Source organism: Vigna umbellata, chromosome 6 (assembly GCF_029865625.1).
Source record: "Vigna umbellata cultivar VRB3 chromosome 6, Vumbellata_1.0, whole genome shotgun sequence".
NCBI classification, from domain to species: domain Eukaryota; kingdom Viridiplantae; phylum Streptophyta; class Magnoliopsida; order Fabales; family Fabaceae; genus Vigna; species Vigna umbellata.
The window spans coordinates 8970939-8983617 of record NC_142170.1 but is presented as its reverse complement, the minus strand read 5'-3'; the positions used below and the strand labels follow the sequence as shown (position 1 = coordinate 8983617).

The following is a 12679-nucleotide window of genomic DNA, read 5'->3' as shown; positions in this document are numbered from 1 at the left end:
AATTACCAAATAATTCACAATCATTAATAATTTTGAGTTGAGTTTTTATTGACATAAATTCATAATCTTGATAAAAACATATTTTTAGAACTACAAAACGAATTTGATAATTAAAAATAAACAAAACATGATTAAATAGGATTTGACTGTGAACTACAACAATATCACGTGACTTGTTTCATTAAATTCACACATACAAAAATCTCTTTTTTTAAAAAGATAGCAAAACAATGTCCAATTATAAATTTTAAAATATTCATAATCATTAATAATTGAATTGAGTTTTTATTAACATAAATTCGTAATAATGATAAAAAATATTTTTAAAAATATAAATTGAATTTGATAATTAAAAATAAACAAAATATGATTAAAAACATGGCCTAATATATACAAGATTAATATAAAAACTAAAATGATAAATACTCTGACTTTTGTTTATTTTTTATAATAAAATAAATTAAAATTACGTAAAATATCATGTAGATATGTTTACTGTAACTATTTTATATTTATCAACTCATTCAAAAAATAATTTATCAATTTTTTTAATTAATTCAATAAAGTAATAACACTTTACATTTTATTTAATACATTCTTAATAAACATTTATAAAAAAAGTAAGAAATATTCATTAAAGTTCATACAATAAAATTAGTTTCTATACAATTAAAAATAAAAATGTTATTAGAGAATATTCACTAATTAACTTTTGTTTATGAAAAACAATGAGTTTTTATTTTGTAGTTCTCTCTCATAGAAGTGTTTATAATAAAATATTCCAAAATAAGGAATGTCAGAGCCAATCCTTGTTACCTCAGAATAATATTTGTTTTCCCATTTTGAAGATAGCCAATGCTTAAATTTGGAGGGTGTTTCTGTTGCATTCACTTAAAAATTATTAATGGCAAAGTTTAGAAATTTCACATTAGATATGCTCATAGTCTTCGTAATTATGTGAGGAAACCATTTCGCTCATTTTGTAAGTGCTATTATATTACTTTTATAGTGGTACCATAGTATTTGTCAATACATTTCCACTACAAATTGGAAAACTTATCTTATGTAGAAAGTGGTACCATTGTATGTTTTTCTACACAGTAAATGTTCTAAGATTAGGTTTTCAGATCTCCTTCTTCTTCAACTTTTTAACCTTTAAATAATATAAAATGAACAATTAGTGTCTGCGCAGTGACGGAAACCATTGTCACCTACAGATATTGTGGTTTAATTTGCTGGGAGGGATGAGAAGATACTATTATTGATGAAGATATGTTGTTTGCAAATATCATTAGAACTGAGTGTATTTTTTTTATCAAATTGGGGTTAGATTTGTATTTTATCGTGATTGTTTTTATTAAAATAATGTTATCATGTTTTTTTACACATAGTATAAAATAAAATGATTATAAAAAAAATAATTTTCATATATTTTTAAAATAAAAAGTAATAAAAATAATAATAAATAGATATAAAAAATTGTATGTATTAAAATAATTTTTTTATTTTCTTTTTTGAAAGTTTAGCTATCTGAAAGGAAAAATAGGGGACTAGCACTGCCACCCCCATAGTTATAGGTTTTGTTACGTCAATTGGGTTGTATAATAGGCCGAATCTGGAATGGGCTTTAGCTATAGAATTTAAATGGAAGTTGCACATTCATACATATATTAATTGAAATGTTTGGTATTAGCAATTTTTAATCACATGGGGCCACCTTAACATTTAATTCATTTGAAATGCTTTATGTACACTGTTGCTGCACTCACATACATGAATATAACTTGGAGGGTGCATATTAAATGTATTCAACTTGTGATCCCATTTGTATTGAAATACACATTCATAAGCATTGATGTGACAGTAATAGTTTGTAGTGAATTAATATTAGTTATCTAGTTAATTGCTTTTATGCTCGTTAATTAGATTATTTTAGACAGAAATTAAGTATATTATATTTTGTATAAAATAAATATTAAATATGAACTGCCATTCCCATTTGGTTTTCGATATATATATATATATATATAAAATAATTTTGATGTCCTTTATATGACAGATGCAAAGTGTCATAGTTTCTCAGTACACTAAATTTTTTTTAAAATAGAGTAACATGTTTATGTTCGGGTTATCAGTAAATATTAAATTACATGATATATTTAGTTACTTTTGTATTAAGTGGAATTTCTTAGTATTACCAAGATAGATTCTTCTTTGAAGAACTTTTGTATAATACGTGGAATTATATGTGTTTGTAATAAATAATACTTTTTATTAGTTGAAAAATGTTGAAGTGGTGTTTAGAACAATAACTGCTACTAAGATACTAAAAGCAATTATTCCTGCACTTCTGGGCTTCCTTCCTGCACCTTCAAAAAGTTTCTCGTGCACCTTCAAAAGTTCATTCTACACCTTTAAAATATCTAAAATATTCTTCTCGACATTTGAAAGTCGACTAAGAAATTTTTTTTACCGTGTTCGAATTACGGTTAAAAATTTTTCTTAAGGGTTTTTTTTGCTTTTGTTTTAATTTATTAATAATTATAATAAAATATTAAAAATACTAAAAGTTTAATATTTTAAATTAAAAAATTATTTATTTAAATTTCATAATTAAAAATTAGATTTTAATATAATAAATATTTAACTAATTTAAAGAAAACATAAAAAAAATATATGTTAACCGTATTTGGAAATACGGTTAACATATTCAATTTCAAAAGTCGGTTAAGAAAAATTTTTAACTATAATTTGATCGCAATTAAAAAATTTTCTGGCTTTAAACTTCGACAATGGTATTTTTGATATTTTGGAGGTGTATGATGAATTTTGAAAGTATAGAAGAAACTACTACTTCAAAAATCTTCCTTTATAATTTTTTATTAAAAATTAATTGATTTTTAAAAGTTGGTTAAAAATTTTACACATAAAAGTCGATAAGATCTTAATCAACTTTTGATTCTTAATCGACTTTTGAAAGTTAGTTAAGAAAAATTCCTCGGCTAATTTTTCTTAACTTTTTTAAGCTTACTTTTTGGTTTTTTATTTATTAATAATAATAATAATAAATATTAAAAAAATTAAAAACAAAATTTAATATTTTTAATTAAAAAAGAAATTAAAAAATTTATTATTTGAATTTAGTAATAAAAAATATTATTATTATTATTTTAGAAAATCAATAAATAAACTAAAATGATTTTTTTAAAAAAAGAAACCTTAATAATTTATAAAATATTATTTATTAAACAAAAATAAATAAAATATATTAAAAAATTAAGATACGATTAACATATTTTTCTAAATTTTTTTATTTTAGCTTTTTTGATTATTAAATTAAAATAAACAATTTTTTAATTTAAAATAGTAAATTTTGTTTTTAATTTTTTTAGTATGTTTTATTATTATTATTAATAAATAAAAGACTTAAAAGTAAACTAAAAAAATTAAAAAAGGAAAACTTTAATCGCTTAAAAAAAAGCTAGTTAAGGAATTTTTCTTAATCGATTTTGGAAAGATAGTTAGGAAATTTTTCTTATGATTTTTGAAAGTTGATTAAGGAATTTTTTTAATCGATTTTCGAAAATTACTTAAGACTTTGTCCATTTTTATTGATTAAGATTTTAACGATTTTTAAAATGTGTAAAATTTTTAATCGAAAGTCTATTAGTTCTTAATAAAAAAAGGTAAAATTAAAATTTAAAGGTATAGAAAGAAAATAAAGAGACGCTGGAAGATCACTCATTATATAAAGTTAGTAATAAAGTATTAATTAATAAGGATGTTACATATCTTACTATTTTATACTTTGTTTTTAAATACTTTAAAACAATTACATATCTTACTACTTTTATACTTGTTTTTAAATATAGAATTGAATGCACGTAAGAGAATTTTTTAGGAGAAAATACTAGGTATCTGGAAAAACAACTTCTCTACGTGAAGTAAACAAACTGGAGTACTGAAAAAACGATTTTCCTTTTTGTCTAGGTTGAAACTTTAACTTATGCTAACATAACACCTTTCTGAAATTTCCCTTGAATCTGAGTTTAGATTCTAAGTTTATAAGACTGAGTTTAGATCAGCCTATAAGCGATTAATAATTTAGTTGTGGAGCAACTTATTGCTCTAATGAAGATTCCAAGTTTTAAGAGTGAGTTGTGATAATTGAATTTTGATTAAACCAAATAATGAGGAATTGAATAATGATTCCTTTAATTATATATTAATGCAAATATAAAGTAATAACCTTTTTTTTCATCTATACCTCTGATTTAGAAAGGACCAATCTTCTTTAGTATAATGAAAAATTTTTATTAACTTTTTACATCAATAATTAATTTTTTTAGAAAAATGTCTTGCATGATGATAACAACTAAAAAAATAGAAAAAAGGTTTTTGATACGATTTGACAATTTTTATAAAGATAAAAATAGTTTTAATACAAGCTAATTTTTGTGTTTTTAAAGAAAAAGAGAAAGTAAAAGGTAATGAAAAGTATTGTTAGGGTAGAAAAAAAAATTAATGTCAAAGTGCAATTTTCAAGAAAATGTTATTTATAAAATAAGAAAGTTACACAACCAAGATGTTTATAAGGTTACACTTACAAGAAAAAATAATAATGTATTAGCCAATGATATATAAGTGATGCAAGACAGAAATTTTGTGATTAAATATATACGAACTGATGCTGGCTTCAGCTCATTAGCAGCATTACTCGCTTTATTTTATTATTACTATTATTATTTTTGTAATAGATATTACAAATATTATTTTGTTTTTATTTAATATAGATTTTTATAAAAACATAATTCGAATAAAATAAAACTACTATAAATAATAAAACTTTCTTTTTCAACATTTAACACAACCTATCTAATGAATACTTCTTTGGTGAAACTGATGAGAAGAACAAGTTTTATATGGTTAACATATATGGTTGACATGCCGAATGATGCAGAGTGGATTTCTACCTACAGAAATATATCAGATTGATACCTTTTCGAAACAGTTAGCTAGGAATTTCACCGTAAATAGAGGAAATGTAAAGCTATAAATATTAGTAAAAACCAGTTTCCTCTGCATTTTTATTATGTTCCTTATTAGAACCCTACTTGCCAACATATCATAAAATAGTTTAATATTCTGCCACAATGGGTTGGTTGGATGCACGGATTAGGTGCACCACTATGGAATAACAGGCCAAGCCTCAAAATGATTCCCTGTACATCTCTGACATTTATTCTACAAATTAAGGGGAAAAAATTACTTGAGAAACTTTTTGGTAGAATGATGTGCGTGCAAGTGAACTAAGTCACATATTTTTATGATGGAACTGATAAATTAGTTTTCAAATCATAAATGTGAAAAAGGCTGAAGTTGAGTTGTTGTGAATCCAACAACTATCACCTGGAAATTCTACACCTGTGAATCCTCCAAGCATCAGAAAACTTAACAAATAAAAAGTTAGGAATCATATGGAAGAGTCAAGACTGTACCAACTAAGATAATCCCTCTCATCTGCATGACTGAACCAACTCCAGCATTGCATGAACCACAACTACACATCATCACTATCATCGTTCTAAAGATTCTTCTCCAAATTCCATCATGTCTCTATATATAGACTTCTAAACTCAAGTCAAAATGTCAGACACAACTAAACAATTAACTTTTATAACTTCTCATCTCTGGTGAATCATCTCCATCACTCACATATACATTAGCAGTTAGAAAATATGGGTGTTCCGGCAATCATCTTCAGGGTATCTTTTTTGGCCATACTCATCAAATTGGCCTTGGCTACAGATTACATTGTTGGAGGCCCAAATGGTGGGTGGGACACAAACTCAAACCTTCAATCATGGGCTTCATCTCAAATATTTTCAGTGGGAGACAGTCTAGGTAAGTCAGTCCTTGCATGCATCCGTGAAGCACATTATCTTCATGTATTGTTTCTAAGTTGATGACATTGACATTGATGAATGCAGTTTTCAAGTACCCGCCAAACCATGATGTGGTTGAAGTTACAAAGGCAGACTATGATTCTTGCCAGCCAACTAACCCTATTCAGTCTTACAACGATGGCGCCACAACCGTCCCTCTCACTTCACCAGGGAAAAGATACTTCATCTGTGGGACAATGGGACATTGCAGCCAAGGAATGAAGGTTGAAGTAAACACTCTTGCCACTGCAACAGCTTCTGCCACACCAGCAGCATCTCCTGAAGATTCTACTACTCCGTCTGCAGAATCTCCTGAAGAAATTCCCACAGCACCGAGTCCATCGTTCCAAACTCACATAGAAAGTCCTATATTTTCTCCAGTCATTCCTTCCACTGAATTTCCTGCTTCTGTTTCACCTCTAGCACCGAGTCCGTTGTTCCAAACTCATCTTGAAAGTCCTATACTCTCTCCAGTCATTCCTTCTACTGAGTTTCCTGCTTCTGCTTCACCTCTAGCACAACATTCACAAGACGTGTCAGCTTCATCTACCAGGGAAGGAATTCTACAAGCCTCCTTTGCGGTAGTTTCAAGCTTTCTAATGATGTTTATGGCCTTCTAAGGACGGAGAAAACTTTAGTTAATCGTTACTTCTGAGTTCATTGTGTGAAAATTGTTCTGGTGTTCTCTTTGTCAGTTTGGTGTGGTTAATTGCTTACAATTCAGATATAATTTCTATGAGCGTGTATTATTAGTCAATGATATTTGATTTTAGACCCCATTACTGAAACTGATTTTCTGATCATCCTACCGAGGATAAGCTTGCTATTACCATCTCCAAGTCCTCAAAACTTTGCTTAAAAACTGAGGAAAATAAACTACTTTGCCACTAGAGCAGGTGATGTGAAAAAAACAGAACAGACAAATAGAAGAGAACTTCCCTATATTAATCAGCCGCAGAAAATAAATTTCCTATATAACGATGAGGTGATATAACTTCCCAAATGGACATGATATTCATTCAGCATCTTGGAACAGTAGGCACTTTCTGCTCTTGAAAATGAGAGAAATATAGGTGATCATTTTGGTTCTAGAACCTGGACCAAGAAAAAAAGGAAACATTCCAGCAAACAATCACTAAAACACACTTTTATTTTTAATCATGCAACACACATTATAGCCATGACATGGTCCACTTTCTTAAAATAGTTCAAGCAACAATAGCACAAATTTATCTTATTTATCAGTTTCCGAGCACACTTGTCCTATGACTTTTAGAAAACACACAATAGGTAGGATGGATGACTTGTACAAAAATACCGCAAGCAAAGAGCACACACAACTAAGTGGATGCTATTGCTAACCACTTTATGCAACTGGAGGTCGAAGCAGATGATCCTTCGATGTATCAACTGCAGCAGGGGGCATAAACTGCCACATACCAATTCCAGGATAGCCAATGAAAGGTATCAGCTTATGGGTACCAACTTGTCCTTTAGCAGCTGGGCCTTGAGGGAGGAAGCTGTTCTGTATATTTGTCAGTTTTACTTGCTGCTCCAACTTTTCTTTCTCTTCCTTCAGCATATTCTTCTCATCACGAAGTTCATTCTTCTCAGCCTGCAAGGAACAAAAGTTCAGAACTACACACAATCAACATATACTGTCATGGTCACCCCTTATTTGATACAGAAAGCTTAGCAATCGAATTCCAAACAGAACTAAACTCTACTAAGTCAATTCATCAAAGTAAAATAATCTCTAGAAACAGAAAATCACCTTCAATTCTTTAACTTTTCCCTGTAGTTCATCATTCATTTCCTTAAGCCTCTCGGTTTCATTTCTCAATTGGACTACCACTCGAGCAGCATCACTTAATATTGCAACTTTGTCTGTTTTGGGCGGCCTACCAGGCTCCAAGATGGAACTCAATTCCAGAAACCTTAAAATCATGCCAAATTGAAGACATGAGATTTTGAACAGTAAACTTAATCACATAAGACGCAAGGTAATAGCATGCCTATCATTCAGTTTATCCCTTCGCCTTTTTTCGCGACACGCCTTGGCGCCAGATGCACATGACTCGGTCTTTAACCTGCAGTAGGAGTTCCAAAGGATTTAGGGAAAAGAATGAATGAAAGAGAAAGATGACAGAGGTAAAAGAAAAAGAGACCGGAAAATTCATCACAAATTTCAAGTTAGTGTAGGCACAGAATCACGTCAAACTTACAGTCACTAATTGAACTCTTTGTAACCAAACATACTTAACCCTGTATTAGTTGACTAGAGTTTAACATAGTCACTGATAACTAACAAAGAAACATAGTAGTCATTCCTAATCTCCAAATACATGAACATCAATTAACACATGAGAAACATTCTTGAGGTCCATATTCTTCACTATGACTAATAATAATTGGTTAGACACAATTGAAAGAATCACTCAACTAAATTCAGAGCACTATAAGATTCTTTTCACTCAAACCCACTTTGACTGTAATACATAGAATTAATTTCCTCTTCTATATTTACAGCATGGAGAAAATCCTTATGTAAAGTTCTAGCAAATTGGGTGTCCTATTGCTGTAGAATCCCTTAAGGCATAGAACATGTCATGGGAGGCTTCAATGAAACTGTACAAAATTGGAAATTATCCTGGTGATGATAACTCGAACATCCCAGCTCCATGCCAAGATTCCAAATCATAGAAACAGTTGTGGAGGTACAACTTTTACTTCATATATTCTTTACAGAGCCAGAAGAGATATTACCGCTTTGAAGGACTATTTTCCAGAACAGTTGAGAATCCAGTGAGTATTCCATTTCCAAGCTGCAATTATAAAACAATCATCATAAGGCAGTTCTAGGTATTAAATAAAGGTTAATTAAAACAATATTCACTACAATTCCCATGCTCAACAACACTTGGTGCAAATTGTAAACCAAGCAGAAAGTAAAAGAACAGAAAGTTACAAAGCAAACCGACCTCGTATGTGAAGGACCTTTCAAGGTGTGATTTTGAGGCCCCCAACTAAAACCTCCAGAGTCTGCTACAACCATGAAGTCAGCACCGGCAACAGGGATATCAAAGCCATAATCATAAAGCCAACCGGAGGCACCACTTGAGGAATTCATGTCCATGTTGGAAGCAAGCAAGAAGAGAGAAAAAGAGTGCACTGTGTCTGAACTGAGGCTAGGAGAGCAGTGAATAGCGTGAGAATATTATAATACTATGTAACACAACATTATTCATTTGTTCCTTTGGCTTTTGTTTATTTTACTTGTTTGTTCCTTATCTTCCGTTGTAAGTGTAAAGAGAAAGTCATTGTGGTGATGAGGGCTGTGACGGAAGCAGCAGATTGTGCGTCATTCTAGAACAGTGCACCATGGCCAATTGCATTACACTGCCTTACGTTGTTACAGTGCAGAGGAACTAAGTAAACGCCATCTCTTCCTTTGTATGATGCCTTTGTGTTGGGCCGTTTCACATGCAAATTAAGCCGAGTTGACCATTCAGCCGCGTTACTATTTTTCATAAAACAACATTCACTTTTGTAACTTTTTGTTGCTAACGTAAAGACATTCTGCACAGTATTTTTCTTTTGGTACGAGACACAGAAATTGTTAAGGCTACTGATTCTACTCGATCACTCAGATCAACGTATATAATCAGCATTCAAATGCGGTATAAAAGTTTGTTCAAGATAAGTAATTACGCATAAATACCATCTTAATTTACCATCTTTGATTATTTTAACATAGCCCGTTCTTATCGTAAGAGCCGTCATTTTTGGGGACGGTGGACTATTTAATGAGGTTAGGATACCAAAGGTGTGGTGATGTTTCTAGAAATCACCTTATTAAAATTTACGTATTAATCCTATTAATAGTAATGATAATGTCATAATAGTGATTAGCTCATTGGTGTTAATATAATGTGAAGTTCTTTCATTGTTGTCTTCATCTAGGCTCTTTGGATGCATAATAAAATACAACTAGCCCTTTCCCGGTGGCTTGAAACATGCTGTTCATTGCCGTGACGTGATGCGCATAAAAATATCATTTTAGAAATTAATAACTTAAATCAGAGATTAAACTCACAAAAAATTATGACACTCCTACTTTAATTAATAGTAGATTGCTTAAATTATTGCTAAATTAAATAATATTATGTAATAACCGAGAGGGTGGCATATCACATGTAAAAATGTAGAGAATTACTGGGATAAAAAAACCAGAGTCTGTTTTAGGGTAAAAAAATACTTTCATTTTTGTATTCACATTCTCTTTCTCCTTCCTCTCGACTTCGTTTTCTTTGTTCCTTCTCTTTTCTTTCAGTTTCCATTTCATTACTGCCATTGAGCGATCTGTGTGAGTCGTCGTTATAATCATCGAGCGGCTCGTGTGCGTTTTTTCGTCTTCTACAACATGTAAGCCTTCGTTTCTGTTTTCGTTTTCGAATTGGTGTTTACATTTGTCAATGAAATTTGTATTACAAAAAAATTGGGGATGTCCTAGAATTTGTGTTAAGGTAAGATCAGTGTCTTCCGTTTGTAAAAAATATGTTGGAATGTAAGGCTGGGATACAGTTTAAACCGAAGAAAAGAAGGAACGAATGATCTGATACTACATCCATAGCTCAATATTATTACACCTCCAAATTTTTTTACCGACTTCAAATTTTTTGAGTTTTCTTTTTTTTTTTTTTAGTTTCTGATTCATTTTTAATTCTTCTGTGGAAACTAGTTCAAGTGGTTTAAATAGGGGTCAACATTGAAGTATATATATGTACCATCTCATTTCTCATTTTCTAAAATACTCTGTAACAATATTTTGTTTTGTTTTAGAGTTTGATTTTGCTTTCCTTTTCTCCCCAGACATGTTTATAGAGTTTATTCGGCAAATGCAAGTGAAAGATGTACAGGTATTTTTGTTGGACTTATTTATTTTTTTTGTTGTTTTTAGCTTGGACTTGGTGTGGTTGGGAATTGGGTTTTGAATGTTATTTAGGTTAGTTTTTGTGAAGTCTTTGTTTTGCAGCATTTATGAATAATAATATAAATAACCTGTTGAATAGAATCGTGGGAGAATACAATACAACAAGGGAAACTAAAATTAGCAGCCTTGTGTATTTATTTGAGGTATGTAAAACTAATGAGACCAATATAAAAAAATTCATCTATTGACTCTTAAATTGTGTAAAAAAAATTGGTAAATAAATCAAAAGACAGTAAATAAGAACCTAGAGAGATCAACCGCTATTAATTGATCTCCATTATTGAATGATTTAGTATTAATGTCTCAATTGGAAAAAATTTAGAGGTACCTAATTTATAGTTTTGAGCATTGTGGTGAAAGAGGTTGAAATTGCATGGTATATTTATAAAAGTAAAATACATTAGAAAGTAAAAGTTCAAGAGGCGAATAATGCTTAAAAGAACAAATAAAACATAATGTAAGTTTATCCTAATGAATACTCAATTCACAATGTAAGATTATAAGTTAAAAACATTAACAATAGAATCATTATATTTTCAAATAACTAGGTGGGTATGAAATAATTGCTTAAGAATTTATTTAGTTTGACCGGTTGAAGTTGACATTAAGCACAACTCAATGATTATGTTAAAGTTTTGTGCGAATTAGGATATGTATGATGTTAATACTATTTGTTATTTATACATGGACTTTTTGTCAGATTTTATCTCAACTTGTTGTAATGCCATGACCTCTTATCATATTAAACTTTAACACAACTAATAATTCGACAAAAATCATGTTTTCTTAGAATTTTAAAGGGATGAATTTTGACACAACTTGTCGAGAATTTTTACAGTTACTGGGATTTTAATTTGAATAAAACTAAAATGAAAACCTCTTATAACTTTAAACGATAAACTTTAACACAACTCTAAAATTACACAAAAAATACACTCAACAAAAATTATCCTAACTTGAGCAAAGTTGAATATTCTTCAACTAAACCTAGTACTCTAAGTGTATAAGTGTATGTTTGGATTATTATTTGATGTAATTTAAATGGAACTTTACACTTTTAAAGAACATAATGTACAAGTAACAACAATGACGAATTGAAAGAGGTAATCTACGTTTAATTTAAAAATAAACAAAACACGTTATAATGTAAAGTATTAATCAAAATTCAAAAGCGTTTCAAGGACAAATTGTACTTTTACTACCAAATATGAGAGAACGGTTGGTATTCCAAACGTGAGTCTAAGTGTCACATTGGATAAAATTGAAAAAGTAGAACAGTATATAAAAAGTGAAAGACTCATTAATGAATTGAAAAAGTAGGACATGTACAAACAACAATGACCAATTGTAACGTAAAGTATTAATCAAAATTCAAAAGTCTTTTATCTTAAGGTTTTGGGTCTGGTGAACCTATTCATTGATAGATTCAGAACCGATATTGAACTCATATAGGACTCAATTTTTATACAAATTAATTTTATATATTGTTTTAGTTTTAATTGACATAAAATTGATTAATTGATCCTACATAAATAATAAATTTTAAATCTAACCAAACTTTGACCTATGCAAATCCAATCTAGTTTTTTCACTCTGGTCCAGTTGACCTGGCCGAGCAACCTGATCCACTAGCTCAAAAGTCCATTAAATAACTTAAAACGTTATTGTTTTATCTATGGGAAAAAAAGTGTCATCATGGATGAAATAATGCCTCCACTTATTAGATCGTTAGTGAGAACTT

At 29.7% G+C, this 12679-nt stretch overlaps 1 protein-coding gene and 1 pseudogene across 2 annotated transcripts; one reads left to right on the top strand and one right to left on the bottom strand.

The window, feature by feature from the left end:
• The first annotated feature begins 5552 nt into the window (after positions 1–5552).
• Positions 5553–6815, top strand: LOC124848935 (early nodulin-like protein 1). Its single transcript, XM_047326760.2, has 2 exons — positions 5553–5904; positions 5991–6815. Exons 1-2 carry the CDS (start codon positions 5739–5741, stop codon positions 6563–6565), a joined length of 741 nt encoding a protein of 246 aa, XP_047182716.1. The 5' UTR covers positions 5553–5738; the 3' UTR covers positions 6566–6815.
• A 261-nt stretch (positions 6816–7076) lies between these two features.
• Positions 7077–9213, bottom strand: LOC124848933 (transcription factor ILR3-like; annotated as a pseudogene). The gene is made up of 5 exons (XR_015780451.1): positions 8927–9213; positions 8712–8770; positions 7961–8035; positions 7720–7882; positions 7077–7560 (listed from the first exon to the last, which is right to left on the bottom strand). The product of XR_015780451.1 is annotated as a transcription factor ILR3-like (transcript).
• Between the last annotated feature and the right edge of the window lie 3466 nt (positions 9214–12679).

Coding starts and splice junctions, on each gene's coding strand:
- LOC124848935 (XM_047326760.2), top strand. CDS start 5,739: ATGGGTGTTCCGGCAATCATCTTCAGGGTATCTTTTTTGGCCATACTC. Junction 5,905..5,990: donor TTCAGTGGGAGACAGTCTAG/GTAAGTCAGTCC, acceptor TGATGAATGCAG/TTTTCAAGTACCCGCCAAAC.